The sequence below is a fragment of the Mirounga leonina genome, unplaced genomic scaffold, assembly GCF_011800145.1.
Source record: "Mirounga leonina isolate KUSES-001 unplaced genomic scaffold, KU_Mleo_1.0 Mir_165, whole genome shotgun sequence".
Lineage (NCBI taxonomy): Eukaryota > Metazoa > Chordata > Mammalia > Carnivora > Phocidae > Mirounga > Mirounga leonina.
The window spans coordinates 82,418,078-82,438,845 of record NW_023270415.1 but is presented as its reverse complement, the minus strand read 5'-3'; the positions used below and the strand labels follow the sequence as shown (position 1 = coordinate 82,438,845).

Genomic DNA, 20,768 nt, shown 5'->3' with positions numbered 1-20,768 from the left:
GCTGGTTTACTTTCTGTGTTAGTTTGCAGGAGTTCCTTATATGTTCCTAATATCAATTCCTCATTGCTCTTAGTAGATGTTATGAGTATCCTGTCCTCTGTCACCTGCCTGCTGACTGGTCCCTTTGTCCTTGATTTTGATGCAACCACATTTATCAGTCTTTTGTCCTCATGGTTTATGCTTTTAATGTTTTCTCTAAAAAGTTCTTCCTTGGCCAAAATCCAGAGATATTCCTTTACATGTCTTGCATTCACCTTACAGTTTTATTTTTACATTGAGGCCTGATTCTGTCTGGAGCTACTTCCTCGGGGGGCTAGGAAGGATTCGCTTTTCATCTCCTAAACTGCCAACCTCTGCCCTAGGCCACACTGGTGCCTGCGTATCTGCTTGCGTTAGCACCCCGACCCCCTGGGACCCCGCTTTTCCCCTTGGTCTTTAAGACTGTCTTCACTGGTTGTGTGCCTTCCTTCCATCATGGAAATGCTACAGAAGATCCAAGCGGCATTTTCTTTGGATCCATTGACTTGCATTTTGAGGCGTGCTCACCCTGTGTCAGGTAGCTTGTCCCCTGTGAGTGGTCTGCAGTCATAGTTCCCAGCCGTCTGTGTTCCTTGTTGCTGAGTGAGTGTAAGTCACACATACCCACAAACGTTTTAAGTACAACCACTGAAGAAAAGTCCCACAGAACAATAACACATACAACTTTCTGACCAGAAGAGGGAAAATAAAACCAAACCTACTTAATCTAGTAAAAAGCAACAGCAAAGAGAAAGGCAGTCCAATATTTCTCCATAATACTAGCAGCCAATCATGAGCTGACACAAATTAGGAACTATTCACTCAGCAACAGGAAACATAAACAACTTGAAATACGCCCTTTGTCATCAAAAAAAGGACATAATCCCCTTCATGCACCCAGCATGAACTGGGTGCTTCAGTGGGGTGGCAGCAGTCTGGAGGGGAGGTGACAGCCTTAGGCACTGGTGGCTGGAGTTGGATATAGAGAGGGAAGTGTCAGGGCCCCTGAGGACCCAGGGGACTGTGATAGCATAGAATTCAAAAGGAGTGCCTCCAGGAGGTGAAGGTGGCAATGTGGTGGTGGAAAAACTCTGTTGGTTTTGGCTTTGAAGAAAAAACTGTACCAGCCTGGCCTGGGCACACGTAACAAAGCCACTGTGAGCAGAGGGGACGTACGGGGATGTGGCTGCAGCCCTAGCCAACAGCCAGGTGCTCCCAGATCTGCAGGACCCCTGTCATCTTTGGTGGCCAGCCAGGAGGAGGAGGGATGCACCAACTGATGGAGATGTACATATAGCTATCATACAGATGTGATTGCATAATACATCATTTTTCACGTTTCTAGCTGTTTGTTCTGTAGCGTGATTATGTGTTAGAGCACACTGACCACCAGCCAGTGTTAACATTAGCCATTCATTTATTCAACTTTTAAAAAAACACTTTTATTAGAGAAGCAATGCTCATTAGTTGTACTTTGTAGTACACATAGTTACATGGAAGAAAAAGTTTGAAACCCACTAAATGCTCTCTCTCAGTTTCCTGGCATTTACTTTTGCAGTTTTGAAAATACTACAGCGGGGACGCCTGGGTGGCTCAGTAGGTCGAGCATCTGCCTTCAGCTCAGGTCATGATCCCAGATCCTGGGATCGAGCCCCGCATCGGGCTCCCTGCTCAGCGGGGAGTCTGCTTCTCCCTCTACCCCTCCCCCTGCTCACGCTCTCCCTCCTTCCCTCTCTCTCTCAAATAAATAAATAAAATAAAATTAAAATACCACAACAGTATTTCCAGAAGCGTTCTGTTTCTTGGTATGAACAATGCTGTGTGAATATGAGCTCCCATTGCTAGACACGTGATTTGTTTCCAGTGTAATTGCTAAGTATCGAATGGTAAAAATGATCTCTCCCATTATAATTTCTGAACTTTTTCTTAGTTATTCTTACGTGTTTATTTTTGGGGGTTAAGTTTCCAAACACTCTAAGTTCTAAAAACATTCCTTCCTATTGGAAATATTAGAATTACATTAAGTGTATTAACCAATTTTGAAGTTATATCTTCACTATTATTGAGTTCTCCTGTCCAAGGAACCTTGTATGTGTTCAGATTCCTCTATATACCTTAGTAAAAATTTATAGTTTTATTCATACTGATCTAACATACTCCTTTTTAACTTATGCCTGAACTTTTATGATATTTCCATGGTTGTTATTGCTGTGACGAAGTGAACTTCGTTTCTGCTAATGCACAGAAGAGTTGTTGGTCTGTCACTCAAGTGGTACAACATTACAAGTCTCCCTAATGCCTTTAGTAGAAGTTGTTCCATTGATTCCTTTACTTTTTCTAGGTTCACAACTAATGACAGTTTTATCTCTTTCAAATATTTAAATCTCTTCCCTTTTTTTTTTTCATTGTCTTATTGCATTGACTAACATTTCCAAAAGTATGACATACTGGTGGTGAGAGTATGTGTTCTCATTCTGACTTTAATGAGTATGCTTTCAGCCTTTTACTACTAAATATTATGAAGGCCTTGAGTTTAATATAGGTATTCTTGATCAAGTTAAGTAAATTTTCTTTTATTTGGATTACTGAGAGTTCTTAAATCATAAATAGACATTAATGGGATGTCTGAGTGGCTCAGTCGGTTAAGCGACTGCCTTCGGCTCAGGTCATGATCCCAGGGTCCTGGGATCAAGTCCCACATCGGGCTCCTTGCTCAGTGGGGAGCCTGCTTCTCCCTCTCCCTCTCCCTCTGCTGCTCCCTCTGCTTGTGCTCTCTTTCTCTGACAAATAAATAAATAAAATCTTTAAAAATAAATAAATGAATAAATAGACATTAATTTGATCACATCTTTGAACATCTGCCAAGATAACCACCCACTAATTTATTTCCCAGATACCGAGTGCCTGTTATGCTCCACACCCCAGCTCTTAAGAAGCTTACCCTCCCTGGGTCGCCTGGGTGGCTCAGATGGTTAAGCATCGGCCTTCGGCTCAGGTCGTGATCCCAAGGTCCTGGGATCGAGCCTCACGTTGGGCTCCCTGCTCAGCGGGCAGCCTGCTTCTCCCTCTCCCTCTGCTGCTGCTCCCCCTACTTGTGCTCGCTCTCTCTCTGTCAATAAAATAAATAAAATAGTAAAAAAAAAAACAAAAAACTTCTCATCCCCATGAGAGTGTTTCTTTTTTTTTTTTAAGACTTATTTATTTGAGAGAGAAAGAGAACAGGGGGAGGGGCAGAGGGAGAGGGAGAGTCTCAAGCCGACTCCCTGCTAGGGGGGAGCCCGATGCGGGGCTCGATCCCACGACCCCGGGATCATGACCTGAGCCGAAGGCAGACGCTTAACGACTAAGCCACCCAGGCGCCCCAACACTTACATTCTTAAAAGTGAAAGGTTTATTTTGAATGTACCATATTTTTAAATTATTGCACTCATGCGCATGTCTTTTTTCATTTTGCTATGTTCTAGTTCTTCACCACCAGGAGTGTTCCTTGAGAAGGACTATGAGATTTACCGGGATTATAATGTGGATGGCCAACTTCTTCACTACAGGTAGAACCCACTGGCTCACACTTGGTCCTGTCTCCTGACCTGAGGGTGGTTTTCCTGGCAGCTCTTGGGTGAGCTGGAGAAGAATCTGGCTCAACAAGAAGCTGGATGTATACAGCATGAGGGGTCCTGTACTGGCCAGAGGAACATGATGAGAGGCTCTGGAGCCACCAGCACCTGGGCAGAGGCCTTTTGGAGTGGCCCCCAGGTTCATGTGGCAGCTTTCAGGAAGCTGGAAGAAGCTTGTCACTGCCCGGTTTGGGGAGCCATGGAGCCCATTGCTCCTAACAGAGGAGTGAGTCCTTGGGGGATCCTCAGCATGCATTCTCCCCTGGAGCTCCAGGCCATGCATCAGAGTGCTTCCCAGGTGAAGTTGGGAAGATTGATGTTCATCATAAGGAAGGAAGTGGACATTGGCTTCTCTTGGTCCTGGGTTGGCCTTGCAGGGTATTGCAAGGTTCCAGAGATGACCCTCGGGACCCCAGGGCACAGCATCTGTCAGACTGGGCGGGGGCCATCCTCAGCCAACTCATAGGTCCAGGTGGGGTGCTGTGCCTCTGGGTGGCCTAAGTGCCCTCAACACAGACCAACAGGAGTGATACCAGTGTTGGGAAGGCATTTGAAGACCTGAGGAGCGGGCCTTTGGTGGTTTGCTCAGACAGTGTAAAGATCGATCTTGGAAGGGCTAACTCGGTTTGTTGATATGGAATGAATCTGAGGCTACCTGGGTCGGCCAGTGTGGGTGTGTGACCGTGGGTGTGTTTTGTAGCCTCCCTGTGCTCCCGTGTCCTCCCCAGGAAAGCGGGATGCAGAGGGCTGACTGGGTGGGCCCTCAGTGCACCTGCTGCAGGTGAGGGTAGGTCAGGGCAGGCCCTCAGACTTGGTGTTTCCTGTAGGGTGCGTGTGCCCACCTGGTCTTTGGTGGCCTGTTGCAGCCCTGGTCCTGCTGTCCTGGGTGCCCTCTGAGTTGGATCTGAGAATGACACGGTGTAGTTTTAGGAATGAAGGCACTCACCCAGCCAGGGTAGGAAGAACGGGAAGGTAAAGTGTAGGGACAGACTGGGGGAGAGACTCCCCCTCCCTACCACACTGTGAGCAGGGTCTGTGAGGAGCAGGGGAGCAGGAAGGAGCTTGTCCAGGGTGGCTTGTGCTGCCTACCCAAGGCTGTGTGCTGGTCAGGTCCCTGAGCAGGGCAGGGGCAACGATGGGACGCCTGGTAGACAGCTCATCCACTCCAGGCACGGAGGTGAATTGGTGAGCCTGAAGGTTTACGGGGCAGTTGGAGAGCTGTGTGGTTCAAGTTGTTTTTCAAACAGAACTTCAGATGTACAATTTCTTGTCCACATGATCAAGGCTCTGTGAGTTTCACTCACCAACTTTGTTACGGAGGTCCGGGCATCCGCGTACACGGCGGCCACCTCCTGAGGAGGCAGCAGCAGAGCAGTTCCTCCGGCTTTGGTCTTGTGAGGTGCTGTCCATTCTCCTTTTGGAAAGAGGCCATGGAGAAGTACTCTGAGCTGAATGGAGCCCTCTCTTCCTGCTCCTGCCCTTTCAACACCCGCCTCTGCCCTGCTTGCCTGTCACCAGCATTTCCAGCGCATGGAAGGTTCCGTCTTCTCTCATGGTTTTAGAGAGTCACTGAACAACCAGATCAAGCAATCGTCCCATTTTATGTAGAGACAAGTGTGACTCTCTGCCTGGGTGCCTCCGCCCTAGTAGAGTTGATGGGGGATTAAGGCATGGGTGAGGACAGGCTTCCTGGGTTTGGGGAACCATGAGGAGACAGGTCTGAGGGCAGGCCAGGGAGGTCGGACTGGGTAGAAAGGGTGGCCACAGGCAGCTGGGCCATCTGGCCGCTCAGTGGTCAGAGGTGGAGGGGTGCACAAGAGGCAGACAGCAGGGCATGGAAACTGGATGTAGGGCTTCAAAGAGCGCTTCCAGAAGAAGAGCAGAGAAGTGGGGTCAGGTGGGAACACAGAGTATGGGGCTGTGGAAAGGCCTGGCCTGAGGATGAGAGCTGAAGCCGCCGTGCAGTGAAGCCTGTCGGGGGTAGGCCCCCCTTGGCTGCTGGGCTCCTACTCTCCGTGACCAAGGGCCATCTCTGGGCCCTAGGGGCCCATTTTCCCAACTGTGACTTGGAGTCCATGACTCAGAGGTTCCTACATGGGCCTCAGGCCTGCCTTGACTTCTGCAGGGGTGCTCAGTGCCCACGTATGCTGCAGTGCTGGGCATTGCCCCTCAGCTCAGGGACATTGTTTTCATGGTGGAGGGCAAGGCCATTGGTCTGCCTTTCTCCTGCCTCAGTCTCTCTCATTTCCACCCTGACTAGATGAAACCACTCTAGAGTCCTGGGACAGATGTGTCATCTGACCAGCTGCCTCTCATGTGCTCTTGACCCTGACGCTCTTTCCCACCCTCATCATCGTACAGCACGATTTTGATGGCCCACAACTGACAGGCCACAAGGTGCCTCCTTGGGCAACAGCCCTCAGCACGCTTCAGCAGGCGAGGATCATTCTTTACCTCATAGCCCCTGTGGGGGCCCTGGCACCAGGGCTGGGTCACTGTCTGCTGAGTGGTGGAAAAAAGTGCAGAAATAATGCTTCACACTTGCTGAGTGTTTCCTCTATGTCAGTACTGAGCTAAGGACTTTATCGTAGGCACATTATGTGCCTTAGTCCTCATAAGAATAAATGAGGACACTGAGTCAGAGATGGTAAGTGATTTTTCCCAAGCCCCACAGCCAGGGAGCAACAGGCTGAAGTCCAGTCCCAGATTTCTGGATTCCCAGCCCAGTCCTCAGGGTTTGCTGGTCCCTGACACATTACCTGCCGCCCTTCACTCTGCCTCCAGCAGCCAGGAGCAGACTTCCCAGGAGTGGGAGCCTGCATCCCGAGTCCTGCCACTCTCTGACTTCTCCTCAGGACAGTGAGACTGAGCTGCTGGTCATCGCTGTCAACTGGTAGAGTTGGATCCTGGCTGCGCTCAGGGGGCCCCGCACCTGGCATGTTGGAGTAGGCTGCCTCCCAGCTGGCATGGGCCTCCATGCTCTCATCCAGTCTCGCATCACTGGCCCGTGTTCTCCAAGGCCTGCTTCTCCCAGTCCCAGTAATTGGCAGTCATGACCTTGCCCAGAAAGGTCCGGCAACAACCAGAGGTCAGGGGCAGAGGTGGCAAACTATACAGCTGGTTTCTTAAAACTCTGATTTCCACTTTTGCAGTCACTACTGCATTAACTTACAAGACCAGCCTGCACACAGAGAACAAAATAGACAGAATTGCCCTGAAGTCATCAGGGATCTACTAGGGAGTGGAGACTTGAGGGCTGAGGAGGCATCAGTGCAGCCTGGCACACGGATGGCACTTCCTCTTCCTCGGGACAGTGAGGCTAAGAAGCTGAGCTGACCATTGGGTGGTTCCATGGCTCCAGACATCAGAGTCCAGAGGCCACAAAAATGAGCCCTAGTTAACATTCCATGTTTCCACTTGGACTCCTGAAAGGCTGTACCCAGGAGTAGGATGAGCCATAAGTAGACCAGCTCTCAAACCTAAGCCTGATTTCCAGTCAGCTCAGTCCCAGATGGAATTCAGGTTATCTGACCTTTCCCCAGCTGCCTGTCAGAAACAAAAATAAATCCAGAGCCTCAGATGATCCCTACAGTTTTTCATCAGAATTTCGGTCTAAAATTATGTATTAAATCCTAAAGAATTGACCAAAAAAAAAAAAAAAAAACTAGAACTGATAAGTGATTATGGCAAGTTTGCAGGATACAAGGTAAGTTTACAAAATCAGTTGCTTTCCTATATACTAGCAATGAACAAGTGGAATTTGAAATTAATACCGTTTACATTAGCACCCCCCAAAAATGAAATACATAGGTATAAATCTAACAAAATATTTACAAAATCTATATGAGGAAAGCTACGAAACTCTAACAAAAGATAAAGAACTAAATAAATGGAGAGATATCCCATGTTCATGGACAGGAAGATTCAATACTGTCAAAATGTCAGTTCTTCCCAACTTACTCTATACATTCAGTACAACCTCAATCAAAATCCCAGCAAGTTATTTTGTGGATATCAACAAACTCATTCTAAAACTTACATAGAAAAGCAAAAGATCCAGAATACCCAACACAGTATTCAAGGAGAACAAAGTTGGAGGACTAATACTACTCAATTTTAAGACTTACTAGGGGCGCCTGGGTGGCTCAGTTGGTGAAGCCTCTGCCTTCGGCTCAGGTCGTGATCCCAGAGTCCTGGGATCGAGCCCCACATCGGGCTCCCTGCTCAGCAGAGAGTCTGCTTCTCCCTCTGCCTGCCGCTCCCCTTGCTGTGTGACTCTCGCTAGCTCTCTCTCTCTGAAAAATAAATAAACAAAATCTTAAAAAAAAAACAACAAACCTTACTGTAAAGCTACCATAGTGAAGACAATGTGGTATTGGTAAAGAATAGACAAATAGATCAATGGAACAAAGTAGAGAGCCAAGAACTAGATCTATAAAAATATAGGCAACTGATTTTGGCAAGGGGGCAAAGGAAATTCAGTGGACTAAGGATAGTCTTTCCAATGAATGGTGCTGGAGCAACTGAACATCCGCTTGTAAAAAAATGAATGTAGACACTGATTTTACACCCCTCACAAAAATGAGCTGAAAATGGATCACAGACCAAATGTTAAAACACAAAACTCCTAGAAGATGACGTAGGAGAAAACCTAGGTGATCTTGGGTGTGGCGATGATTTTTAGATGCAACATTAAAGGCACCATCCATGAAAGAAATAATTGATCAGCTGGACTTCATTAAAATTAAAAATTTCGGGGGGCGCCTGGGTGGCTCAGTCGTTAAGCATCTGCCTTCGGCTCAGGTCATGATCTCAGGGTCCTGGGATTGAGCCCCGCATCGGGCTCCCTGATCTGTGGGAAGCCTGCTTCTCCCTCTCCCCCTCCCCCTGCTTGTGTTCCCTCTCTCGCTGTGTCTCTCTGTCAAATAAATAAATAAAATCTTAAAAAAAAATTAAATTAAATAAAATTAAAAATTTCGGGGCGCCTGGGTGGCTCAGTTGGTTGAGCGACTGCCTTCGGCTCCGGTCGTGATCTCAGGGTCCTGGGATCGAGCCCCTCATCGGGCTCCCTGCTCGGCGGGAAGCCTGCTTCTCTCTTTCCTACTCCCCCTGCTTGTGTTCCCTCTCTCGCTGTGCCTCTACCTCTCTTTGTCAAATAAATAAATAAAATCTTTTAAAAAAAAATTAAAAATTTCTGCTCTTCAAAAGACAGTGGCAAGAGAATGAGAAGACAAGTCACAGCCTGGGACAAAGTATTTGCAAAAGCTACATGTGATAAAGGACTGTTATCTGAAATACCAAGAACACTTGGCAGTGAGGAAACAACACAGTTAAAAATGGGCCAGCGACCTTAACAGACACCTCATCAAAGAAGATACACAGATGGCGAATAAGCATGTAAAAGATGCTCCACATCATACGTCATCAGGGAAACACAAAACAACGAGATCCCACGACACACCTGCTGGAATGGCCAAAATCCAGAGCACCGATGACACCAGATGCTGGTGAGGACGCGGAGCAACAGGAACGCTCACTCATGGCTGGTGGGAGAGCAGAACGGTGCAGCCACTTTGCAGGACGGTTTAGAGATTTCTTACAAAATTAAACATGCTCTTACCATGTGATCCAGCAACCATGGCCCTTGGTATTTACCCCAAAGAGCTGAAAACTTACAGCCACATCAAGACCTGTGCATGGATGTATGTAACAGCTTTATTCAGAGTCACCAAAACCTGGAAGCAACCGAGACGTCCTTCGGTAGGTGAACAGATACGTGACCCGCAGTCCATCCGGACGATGGGATGTCATTCAGCGCTACATAGAAACGAGCTCTCGAGCCATGGAAAGACACGGAGGGACCTTAAATGCATATTGCTAAGTGAGAGAAGCCAGTTGGAAAAGGCTCCATACTGTGTGATTCCAGGTCTCTGACACTCTGGAAAAGGCAGAACCATGGAGACAGATGAGTGGTCGCCAGGGGTTGGGGGGAGGGAGGGACAGTCAGAGCCCAGAGGATTTAGGGCAGGGAGACTACTCTGTATGACACCCTACTGGTGGACGCACGTCATGACACGTTTGTCCAAACCCACGGAAGGTCCAGCACCTGGAGTGAGACCTGAGGTCAACTAGACGCTGGGTGATGATGATGCTTCATGATCATGTCCCCGTGTAGGTTCATCGACCGTAACAAATGCACCACTAGTGGGGATGATGATAATTGGGGAGATTGTACATGAGCAGGGGTAGGGGGTGTATGGGAAATCTCTGTACCTTCCCCTGAATTTTGCTCAAAAAAGCAGTTTTTCTGTCTGTGCCCGGGTGCAGTGTTGTGTGTATGTATGAGGGCAGAGTCACGGGGGAGTCAGCCTTTTTGGAGCTCACAGGACACTCTGTTGTTGAAAAACAGGACCTGAGATGCTGAGGGGTGAGAGGTGGCCCACCACCCTGTAGGAGCACAGGCAGGTGCTAGATCCAGGAGTGAGGCCTGCAGAGAAATAACCATATCAAATCAGAGTTAGGCCTCTGGGAGGGCCACCCCCAGCTGTTGTAGAAATAGTTCTGTGCCTGGTGCTGGGGTGTGACCAGAACACACACACACACACACACACACACACACCGTTCCTTGCAGGGAGTGTCACGATGGGCCCCAGAGGAGAGGGAACTGTGTGAGGACAGGAGGGCAGCTACTCTAGGCTGCGCTTCCCAGGGGTTGGGTGCCAGCAATGAAAGGTGGACAGGCCATTTACAGGGAGCCCCCCAGCAAGTATCAGGCCGCTGAAGCCTGCAGCCCCCATTTGGGAGGTGAGGACAACACTGAGAAATGACCCAGGCCTCTTGGGCCCTGACTTCAGACACCTGTGAGGCCCAGGCCAATGAGTAATGTGTTCAGGCTGGTAGCTGGGCCAGACTTCCGCCTCCCCACCAACAAGTAACCTGTTCCTGCCGCCCCCCCCCCCCCGAGAACCTCCCCCAGGTAACCTGTGCCTGTCCCCCTCCCCCCAGGACCTCCTCGCTTCGGTGGAATTCGGGCACCAAGGAGCGCATGCTCATCAAAGTTGCAGACCGGGAGCCCAGCTTCCTCTCCTCCCAGGGCAATGGCTATGCCCTAGATGGCCAGCCTGGCAGCCGCTCCCGCAGACCCTCAGGTGGGCAGCACTCGCCCAGCCTACAGACGTTCGCCTCGGACTCTGATGGCCCTGTCTTCTTCCCTGAGCGTCGGCCTTCGCCCTTCCTGAAGAGGGCTGAGCTCGGTAGCTGCTCCCCACTGCTGGCCCAGCCACGCAAGCCCACCAGCGACTCACAGCCCTCCTCCCCACGCTACGCCTATGAGCCCCCACTCTATGAGGAGCCCCCTGTGGAGTACCAGGCCCCCATCTACGACGAGCCCCCCATGGACGTCCAGTACGAGCCTGGCGGGGGCTACCAGGCAGGCTCACCCCAGCGGTCTCCGGGCCGCAAGCCACCCCCCTTCCCACAGTCTCCCAAGCAGGGCTCTGCCTCGCCCTACCAGCAGCTGGTGCTGACCAGGCAGAAGTGCCCCGAGCGCTTCCTGAGCCTGGAGTACAGCCCTGCAGGCAAGGAGTACGTGCGGCAGCTGGTGTATGTGGAGCAGGCGGGCTCCAGTCCCAAGCTGCGTGCAGGCCCAAGGCACAAGTATGCACCCAATCCTGGAGGTGGCTCACTCCCCCTGCAGCCCAGCCCCTGCCTGCTGCGGGATCAGCGCCTGGGGGTCTCCTCTGGGGACTACAGCAGCATGGGGGGGCCTGAGCTTCAGCACGCCCAGCCACGGGTGCAGCTGCCCCAGGCCCAAGACGACGCTATGTCCTGGTCCAGCCAGCAGGACACCATGTCCTCAACAGGCTACTCCCCAGGCACACGGAAGAGGAAGAGCAGGAACCCTTCTCTGTGCCACGCCCCCAGCACCTCGTCCACTGAAGGCCCCGGGGACCGTGACCTCCTCGGTGAGCAGCCCCTGGCTGAGGAGCGGCCTCTGTGTGGGCCCAGCCTGGCCCCAGTGAAGCGTGCAGAGGGCAAGACAGGCGAGGCTGAGCCTTTCCTGGCGCAGGCACGGCTGGCCTGGGAGGCGCAGCAGGCCCACTTTCACATGAAGCAGAGGGGCAGCTGGGACTCCCAGCAGGATGGCTCGGGCTACGAGAGCGACGGGGCCGTGCCACTGCCCATGCCCGGGCCTGTGGTGCGTGCCTTCAGTGAGGACGAGGCACTGGCCCAGCAGGAGAGCAAGCACTGGCAGAGGGGCGCCTTGGAGAGGCTTGCTTTCCCCCAAATCCTGCTCGAGAAAAGCGTCTCCGTGCAGACCAACCTGGCCTCGCCAGAGCCCTACCTTCACCCCTCACAGGTAGGGAGGCGCTGCCAGGGTCTCTGGGCAGAGGTGGGGCAGGTGGTGGTCCCAAGGCATGGTGCGGCACTCAGCTCCTGGTAAGGCCTGGCCAGGTCCTGGCAAGTCACCTGCGGGTCAAGAGGCCGTGCCCTGACTCCATCCAGCCCGTGGATGCAGGGTAGTCAGGGGAAACAGGTGGGCAGCCACCCAACCGCTGAGCCCCTGAGCCTCTTTTCTCCCATCTGTGAACGGGCTCTCAGGTGAGGAGCTATGCAGGTGGAGTGTCAGGTGCCCTTGCTTAGAGCTCTTCTGCAGCAAGGAGGGGAGACCAGACACCTGGTCCTCGTGCTGCCTCTGGAGCCAAAGCAGAAGCCTGGCCTGGCTTGTCCTCTCTGGTCAGGCTCTCTGAACCCATGTGCGTATTCTGTCTAGGTCATGTGCTGGAGCTTGATGCCCCAGAACTTTGTGTGGGCCAGTGTCCTAGTTCTCACCTCCTGACCCCTGACATTTCACACCAGTCTGCTGCATGAAGCCAAGGCTGAGGGTCTGCCCTGGCATCTGCCAAGAGCTGGCAATGGCCAGAGGGCCTCCTGGTGTTGGGCTCTCAACCCCACCAGGGAAGACGTGCCCAAGGACCCGGTAACCTTGGGAGGCCAGTGTCCCTGGGCAGGGCTGCTTTAGTGCCCCTCCAGGCTAGAGAGCTCAGAGCAGTGTTTCTGTCTAAGCCAAGAAAACAAAGGGCTGTTACCCCAGTGATGCCCTGTACGGTCATGCTGAGGCCATTAGGGAGGCAGGGAGGGGGCTTGGGACAAACCTTCCCTTCCCAGCATTGTGGGAAGCATCCTAGCCCCCTTGCAGGCTGGCCCTGCCACTGCCCGGCCTCACTCTGCCCCCAGTCCCATGTGGGGATCTTTGTTGGAAGGGTAAGGCTCTGTGACGGGAGGGGCGGCCAGTGTAGTGGACCGGGAGAGACATCTGTGTCTCTCTATGGAACTTTGCGTCTCGGGTTTTTCTCATGTTGGCGGGGCTGCCCTTTTCATCTGTTTCTCAACCTCAGAGCTCAGTGAACTAGCAGAAGCAAGGCCAGCAGGAGGCAGTGCCCTTCACCGTGCACGGGGTCTCGGCACTCTGCATGGAGAGGGCAGCATCCCCTAGCATCCTCCCACCAGGGGCTAGTCAGCCCAGAAAGCCAATGAAACACATGTGTGGCTTCCTCCCGCCCCCAGACATGCACTGGACGCCCCCCCACCCCCACTACCAACCCTCAGTTGCAGGAATAGGGAGGGCACTTCTTCACCCCTCAGGGTAAAGGTTGGAAGAAGGGCCTCTGTGGGTCCCTTCCCAGCCTTGTGCGAGGATCTGGCATGTGTTTATGCAGTGGGTAGAACAAGATGAGGCACAAAGCTCCTCCAGCAGCCTCATGGCAGCAGGGGAGGCCACACCCCCTCATGGCCCCTCTGTCCTTCCTAGTCTGAGGACCTCGGCTCCTGTGCCCAGTTTGAGAGTAGCCGGCAGGCCCGCAGCGTCATGCCCAGCGCTAGCTGTGTGTTCCCCACCTTCACTCTGCGCAAGCCGTCCTCGGAGACCGACATTGAGAACTGGGCCTCCAAGCACTTCAACACGCACACACAGGGCCTCTTCCGGCGGAAGGTGTCCATCGCCAACATGCTGGCCTGGAGCAGTGAGTCCATCAAGAAGCCCATGATTGTAACCAGCGACCGCCACGTGAAGAAGGAGGCCTGTGAGATCTTCAAACTGATCCAGATGTACATGGGTGACCGGCGCGCCAAGGCTGACCCACTGCACGTGGCCCTGGAGATAGCCACCAAGGGCTGGAGCGTGCAGGGCCTGCGGGACGAGCTCTACATCCAGCTGTGCCGGCAGACCACTGAGAACTTCCGCCTCGAGAGCCTGGCCCGCGGCTGGGAGCTCATGGCCATCTGCTTGGCCTTCTTCCCACCCACACCCAAGTTCCACTCCTACCTGGAGGGCTACATTTACCGGCACATGGACCCCGTCAATGACACCAAAGGTAAGGCCCAGTGCGCGAGACCCCTTGGCACCCACAGCTCAGGGAAGGGCTGTGGCAAGAACTGCCCGGTCTACACTGGCAGCCGGTATGTGGAGGCAGGCACAGCACCTCCAAGCAGACACACGTGTCCTCTGAGGACCATGTCCTAGGTTCCCACTGGGACGTGGGGTCCTCAGGGAGCCCCCCCGCCACTGAGGCCCCAAGAAGAACGACAGGCAATCCTGGAACAGGGTCCCCAGCCACAGGCCAACAGGTCAGAGAGGAGGGGTGCAGATGAGGACTGGCCTCCATGTCTCAGCCAGCTGGCCCCCACTCTGCTGAGGCCTCCGTACCTGGTCACTCTGCTTGATGAGGGTACCTGCTGTGCCTGTGTACTTACTATATTGGCTTTCAGCCATACTGTGGCCTGGAGAGGTAGCCACCCCAGCCAGGCTCGGGCCATCTGTTGTGGGTGGGGAAGAGATGGGGGTTCCTGGAGCAGGGCTCCTGAGAGCAGGGAGGAGCATGGTGAGCCGGGCATGCATCAGCCCAGCACCAGGTCTGGCAAGTGCATCTGGCCATTGGGGCACTGCAAGCTGACCTGGCCCTGAGCCACCCCAAGGAGTCAGAGGTTGGACCAGCATGGGTAGCCACCTGCTGATGGCTGCCTGGGGCCAAGTGTGGGGCCAGATCCTGCCAAGGGCTCCTGAAAGCCATGCATCAGGTTTGTCTGGTCCCAGACCTGGCCTGCTCTGGGGAGGACTCAGGGCCACGGTCCTCCTAACCAGACAATGCCCGTGTGGCCAGCACAAGTCCTGTGCGCGCAGAGAGAGCGTGGGGACAGGGCCGTGGGCAATAGCTGCATCTGCAGCAGGCTGCCCACCACCCAGACAGTCGTGGGTATCCACGAGGCATGGCTATGGCACCGGCAGCTGGACACACACGTGTGCAAATGCATGCACACACTCACACGCCCTCCAAGCTCCTCTTTGGGAGTGACTGTCCACCTTGATCTGGCCAGGGCCTTGCCCCAGCACAGGTGTGTGGGGCCAGGGAGTGTGCACCCAGTGATGGGGGCTGCAGCTTCCAGGGCAGTGGTGGGTCCTCGGGAAGGTGCATCAGGCACAGCACCATCCAGCACATCAGCCGTTGGGCCACAGATCTGGAAGCCGTGGGATTTTCACTGGGGCATGTGGTTTTGGGCGTTGGTTGGTTGGTTGGTTGGTTGGTTTTTAAGATATATTTATTTTGAGAGAAAGTGCCCGGATTGGGGGAGCGGCAGAGGGCCAGAGTCCTCAAGCCCTCAAGCCTCAAGCAGACTCCCCGCTGAGTGAGGAGCCCAACATGGGACGATCTCACGATCCATGAGATCATGACCTGAACCAAAACCAGGAAAGTTGGATGCTCAACCAACTGAACCAACCAGGCACTCCTAACTGTGGCATGTGGTTTTTGAAGCAGGGTCACTGAACACAGCATATGGGTCTCCCCAGGTAGTTCCCCCCAACATGCAAAACATGCAGCCTGATGGGCAGCCTGAGTCTGCCTTGTCTGCCACTCTTCTCAGGCCTTTCCAGGAGAAGGTGGGCCCCCATTCGCTTCCTGGTTCACTTCAGCCTACTCCTCAGAGGCCTTAAAGTGTGTGTCCACTGCTCAACACATGGCCCTTGGGGCCTCAGGGAGCACTTGCTAAGTAAAAAGGTGAGTGAGCAATGAATGGACAGAGGCCACAGACTCTTGGGACTACTCCTGCCAGCCAGCTGGGGCTCCTGTGGAGAGCTTGAGCTCCAGGCCCCATGCTGGGCCCAGCAGGACACTCCTTATGGCACAGAGCTTTATGGGCCTTTGTCCCAGTGTCTAGTCTGCACCATGGGGATGGGGCTGGAGTATGTGAGGCAATTGGTGGTCAGCCTGGACATTTGTGGCTTTGAACATCTGCCCACCCTGAGGGAGGCCCAGCTGGTCTCAGAGCGCCACATGTTCTCGGCCCTCAGAGGGAGATTGGGTCTGTGTGGTCCCACCAACAGGAGCCTGCTTCTAGGCTGTGGGATCCAATCTCACATGTATGACACAGGGCTGCCTTCCTGCCAGAAACCAACCCCAGGACCATTCCTGGGTAGGCATCTGCTGTAGGCCCTGCTCAGTGCTGAGCCAGAGGAGAGGCCTTGTGCTCCCTCCCACCCGCACATCAGGAACAGGCGTGCTGGCTGGTGGTCAGGAAGGCAGACCCCACCAGCCCACAAGGATGGAGCCTGTGCTTGGAGAAAGGAAGCTGCAGCCTGTCTCAGGGTCACTGGCAAGGGCAGAGCTGAGCCCAGCTCCCGAGTGGCGCTGCACCCTGAACCATGCTGCCTGCCTGGGCTTCAGGGATCTTGGATTTCATCTGCCACAGCACATGTGTGACGTCTACGGTGTGGTCACCACTGCGGGGGACCGAGGCACCAATGCAGTGAACCCCAGTTCACATGTCTGCGGACCCCCGCTCAGCCTTGTCTCATACATGGCCACACGTTTGTGCCAGCCAGCAGCAGGGTGCTGTCACACCTGGGGTCCTCAGGACCTCCCTCGCAGGCTTCCAGCAGACATCAGACTGCAGCCCTCCCGTGTGCCCCATGCAGCAGCACTTGCTGCCGAGGACAGTTCCCTTCACCGCTCATGTGTTCACTAAGACTCAGGGTTTCCATGTAAAGGTGTCAGATGGAACACATACATTTACCTGGACTCTACCTTGAAGTCCTGCTAAATGAACAGGGAAGGAATTTTTTAAAGGAGAGGGGAAACCACCACCACCACCAACAAGGGAATGTAAACTGGTGCAGCCACTGTGGAAAACAGTTTGGCCGTTCCCCAAACAATTAAAAATAGAATTACTGTAGGATCCATCGATTCCACTTGTGCGTATATACCAAAAAGAATTGAAAGCAGAGACATGAACAGATGGGTACGTGTGCACTCAGATCCCTGGCAGACCTGAGACAGGCTGCAGCTTCCTTTCTCCAAGCACAGGCTCCATCCTTGTGGGCTGGTGGGGTCTGCCTTCCTGACCACCAGCCAGCACGCCTGTTCCTGATAGTCACAACAGCAAAGAGGTGGAAGCAGCTCAAGTGTTTGTCAGGGGATGAGCAGAGACATAAAATGTGGTCCATCCATACAGTGGACTATTATTCAGCCTAAAAAATGCAGGGAATTCTGACACATGTACAACATGGATGAAACTGGAGAACATTACGCTCTGTGAAATAAGCCAATTCAAAAAAATACTGTATGAGTCCACTCTTAAGAGGCCCCTAGGATATTCATATTCCTAGAAGCAGAAAGAATGGTGGGTGCCAGGGGCTAGGGGAGGGACAGCTGGAGACTTGTTTAATGGCTGTGGAGTTTCTGTTTGACTGATGAAAAGTTCTGGAGATGGAGGGTGGTGATAGTACATAACAGTAAGTGTACTTAATGTCATTGAACTGTACAATGAAAAGTGGTTAGTTATAATGGTATATTTTATCTTATGTATAATTTACCACAATAAAAATAAGAAAGTCCACAAGGACAAAGAGAATGAACACTATGTTTGGGAAGCTGAAAAGTACATGAACAGGTGGCAGGAAGCTGACTTGGCAGACCACGAAAGGTGGATCCCAAGCAGACAGTGACAGAGCTAAGAAGCTGAAGCAGGTAGCAAAGCCTTAAAACTCCATAGTGGGTGGAGCCAGCTTCCTCTAGCAGTGGTTCGGGAAGCGCGTGATCTTGAAGCTGAAAGAAAAGGACTAGTTGAGAGTCTGTTTAAGAAACAAGCAGCTACCATAGAGTAGGTGAGAGCATAGGTTTTGGACCCAGAGCATTTAGACTCAGATCCCAGCCACATTTTCAAGATAGGCAATAAAACAAGTCTCAATAAATGCTAAAGAAGACAAATCATAGAAAGTGTGTTTTTTAGTCATGACAGAATTAATGATCAGTAACACTAAGATCTCTGGAAAATACCCAAATACCTGGAAACTAAAGAGCGTACTACTGAATAGCCCATGGGTCAAATAAAAACCTACGGGGAAATTAGAAAGTATTTTGAACCGAAAGAAAATGACAACAAAACATATTAATTGTGGGATGCAGCCACAGCAGTTGCAAGAGGGAGATTCATAGCATCTAAATACCTTTACTCTAAAATAAGGCCTCAAATCAGTGGCCTCTGTGCCTTAAAAAATAAATTATACTAAAAGCAAGCAGAAGAAAGAAAATACTGAAGATCAGAGTAGAAATCAGTGAAAGTGGAAACAGAAAAACTGCAGAAAATCAATGAAACAAAAAGCTAAGTCTTTGAGAAGATTGATAAAATCAATAAATCTCTAGATTTATCAGACTGATCAGGACAAAAAGAAAACATAAATTACCAATATCATGAATGAGAGATGATGTCACTACAGATTCAACATGTCAAAGGATAATAAGATGAACAACTTTATGCCAGTAAATTTGACAGTTTAGAGGAAATGGACAGATTCCTTGAAAGACACAAACTACTATGGGGATGCCTGGGTGGCTTAGTCATTGGGCGTCTGCCTTCGGCTCAGGTCATGATCCCGGGGTCCTGGGATTGAGCCCCACATCGGGCTCCCTGCTCTGCGGGAAGCCTGCTTCTCCCTCTCCCTCTCCCCCTGCTTGTGTTCCCTCTCTTACTGTGTCTCTCTCTGTCAAATAAATAAAATCTTTAAAAAAAAAAAAAAAAGACACAAACTACCAAAGATCTCTCAGTAAGAAACAGACAACCAAAAAACCATGTAGCTATTAAGGGAATTTAATTGGTACTTAAAACCTTCCCACAAAGAAAATTAAAGGCCCAAATGGCTTCACTGGTCAATTTTACTGAACAGTTCATTGTTTGTATAGCGATTCTTTACAAACTCATTGAGAAAATTGTAGTGGAGGGAATATCTCCCATTCATTCCATACCAAAATTATAAAAGGACGTCACAAAAAAAAGAAAAGTGCAGATAGTAGTATCCCTTCTGAACATAGAGCAGAAATTTTTAACAGTATTTTAGCAAATTGAGTCCAACAATATATAAAAAAGATAATGCATCTTGAATAAGTGAAGTTTATCTGAAGAATGAAAGGTTGGTTTAACATGAAAAAATGGCAAATGGTAATTTGCCATAGCAACAGAGTAAAGAAGAAAGACCATGTGATCATCCCAATAAGCATAGAAAAAGCATCTGGCAAAAATCCAACATTTCTATTCCTGATAAAAATTCTAAACAAACTAGGAACAGAAGGGAATCTCTTCAACCTGACAAAAAGCAAATATTTTTTTAAACCCTACAGTACCCAAAAGAATGGAAAGCTAGAACTCAAGCAGATACTTATACACCCATGTGCAGCATTACTCACAATAGCCAAAAAGTGCAAACAACCCAGGTGTCTAGCAGGTGCATGAATAAGCAGAATGTGGGCTCTCAGTACAGTGAATATTTTGCAGCCATAAAAAGGGACAAAGTTTGATACATGTTATAACATGGAAGAACCTTGAAAAGTTATTCTAAGTGAAAGAAGCCAGATACAAAAGGGCAAAAACTATACAACTTATATGAAATATCTAAAATAAGCAAATTCATAGAGACAGAAAGATCAGAGGTTACCAGGACCCGGGGGAGGGGGAACAAGGGCACAATGGGTACAGGGTTTCTGTTTGTGGTGATGTAAGAATTTTAGAAATAAATGCGGTGGTGGCTGCATGACATTGTGAATGTACTAGATGCCACGAAATTGTACACTTAAAAATGGCTAAATGGCTACATGTTTATGTTTATGTTTTACCACAATTAAAGCAAAAAACACCTCTAGCCAGCATCACACTTAATGGGGAAGGACTGAATGCTTTCCCCCAAGGTCAAGAACAAGGACTTCCAGCCCCACTGCATCAACTCCATGTCATGCTAGAGGCCAGCCAATGCAAAGTCATGGAAGAGGGATAAAAGGCATCCAGATTGGAAAGGAAGTGTGCAATTGTCTTTATTCAGACAACACAATCTTCTATGGGATGTATAAAAATACTATAAGTGAGTTTAGCAAGTTTGCAGGATGCAAGACCAATATATAAAAGTTAATCATGTTTCCACATAATAGCAACAAACTACTGGAAATTGAAATTTTAAAAATACATCTGGGGGTGCCTGGCTGGCTCAGCAGGCGGAGCATGAGACTCTTGATCTTGGGGTCCTGGGTTCGAGCCCCACGTAGGGTGTAAGATTACTTTGAAATAAAATCTTAAAGAAAAAAATCCAAAGTAGCATTTAAAAATAGGATACTTAGAGATAAATCTGACAAAAGATGTCTAAGACTTCTACGCTAAAAACTCCCAAACGTTACTGAAAAAAGGTCCAAGTTAATGGAGAGAAATACCGTGTTTATGAATCCGAAGACTCAATAGTGTCAAGATGTTACTTCCACCCAAACTGATGTATAGATTCAATCCTAACCAAAATCTTAATAGGTTTTTTTTAATTTAGAAATTAATAGGCTGATTCTAAAATCCATAAAAATGCAGAGGACCTAGATTAGCCAAAATACCCTTTGAATAAGAAGAGCGAAGTTGGAGGACTGACCCTACCTTACTTCAAGTCTTGTCATAAACCTACGGAAGCCAGGAGAATACGCTGTTGGCGTGAAGGTAGACAGTAGCTCCGTGGACAGAAGAGAGCCCAGAATTAGACCCAGACATATGTAGTCCATTAGTTGTTTTTTTTTTTTTTAAGATTTTATTTATTTATTCATGAGAGACAGAGAGGCAGAG

At 50.6% G+C, this 20,768-nt stretch overlaps 1 protein-coding gene across 2 annotated transcripts in view; it reads left to right on the top strand.

The window, feature by feature from the left end:
* The window catches only part of ARHGAP39 (Rho GTPase activating protein 39), a 91,391-nt gene that overhangs the window by 61,100 nt on the left and 9,523 nt on the right, over positions 1 to 20,768 (top strand). For both annotated transcript variants that reach the window (XM_035012218.1, XM_035012217.1), the window contains exons 4-6: positions 3,483 to 3,566; positions 10,638 to 11,991; positions 13,444 to 14,005. In XM_035012218.1, coding sequence (XP_034868109.1) covers positions 3,483 to 3,566; positions 10,638 to 11,991; positions 13,444 to 14,005 — 2,000 coding nt within the window. The remainder of the gene's footprint in view (positions 1 to 3,482; positions 3,567 to 10,637; positions 11,992 to 13,443; positions 14,006 to 20,768) is intronic.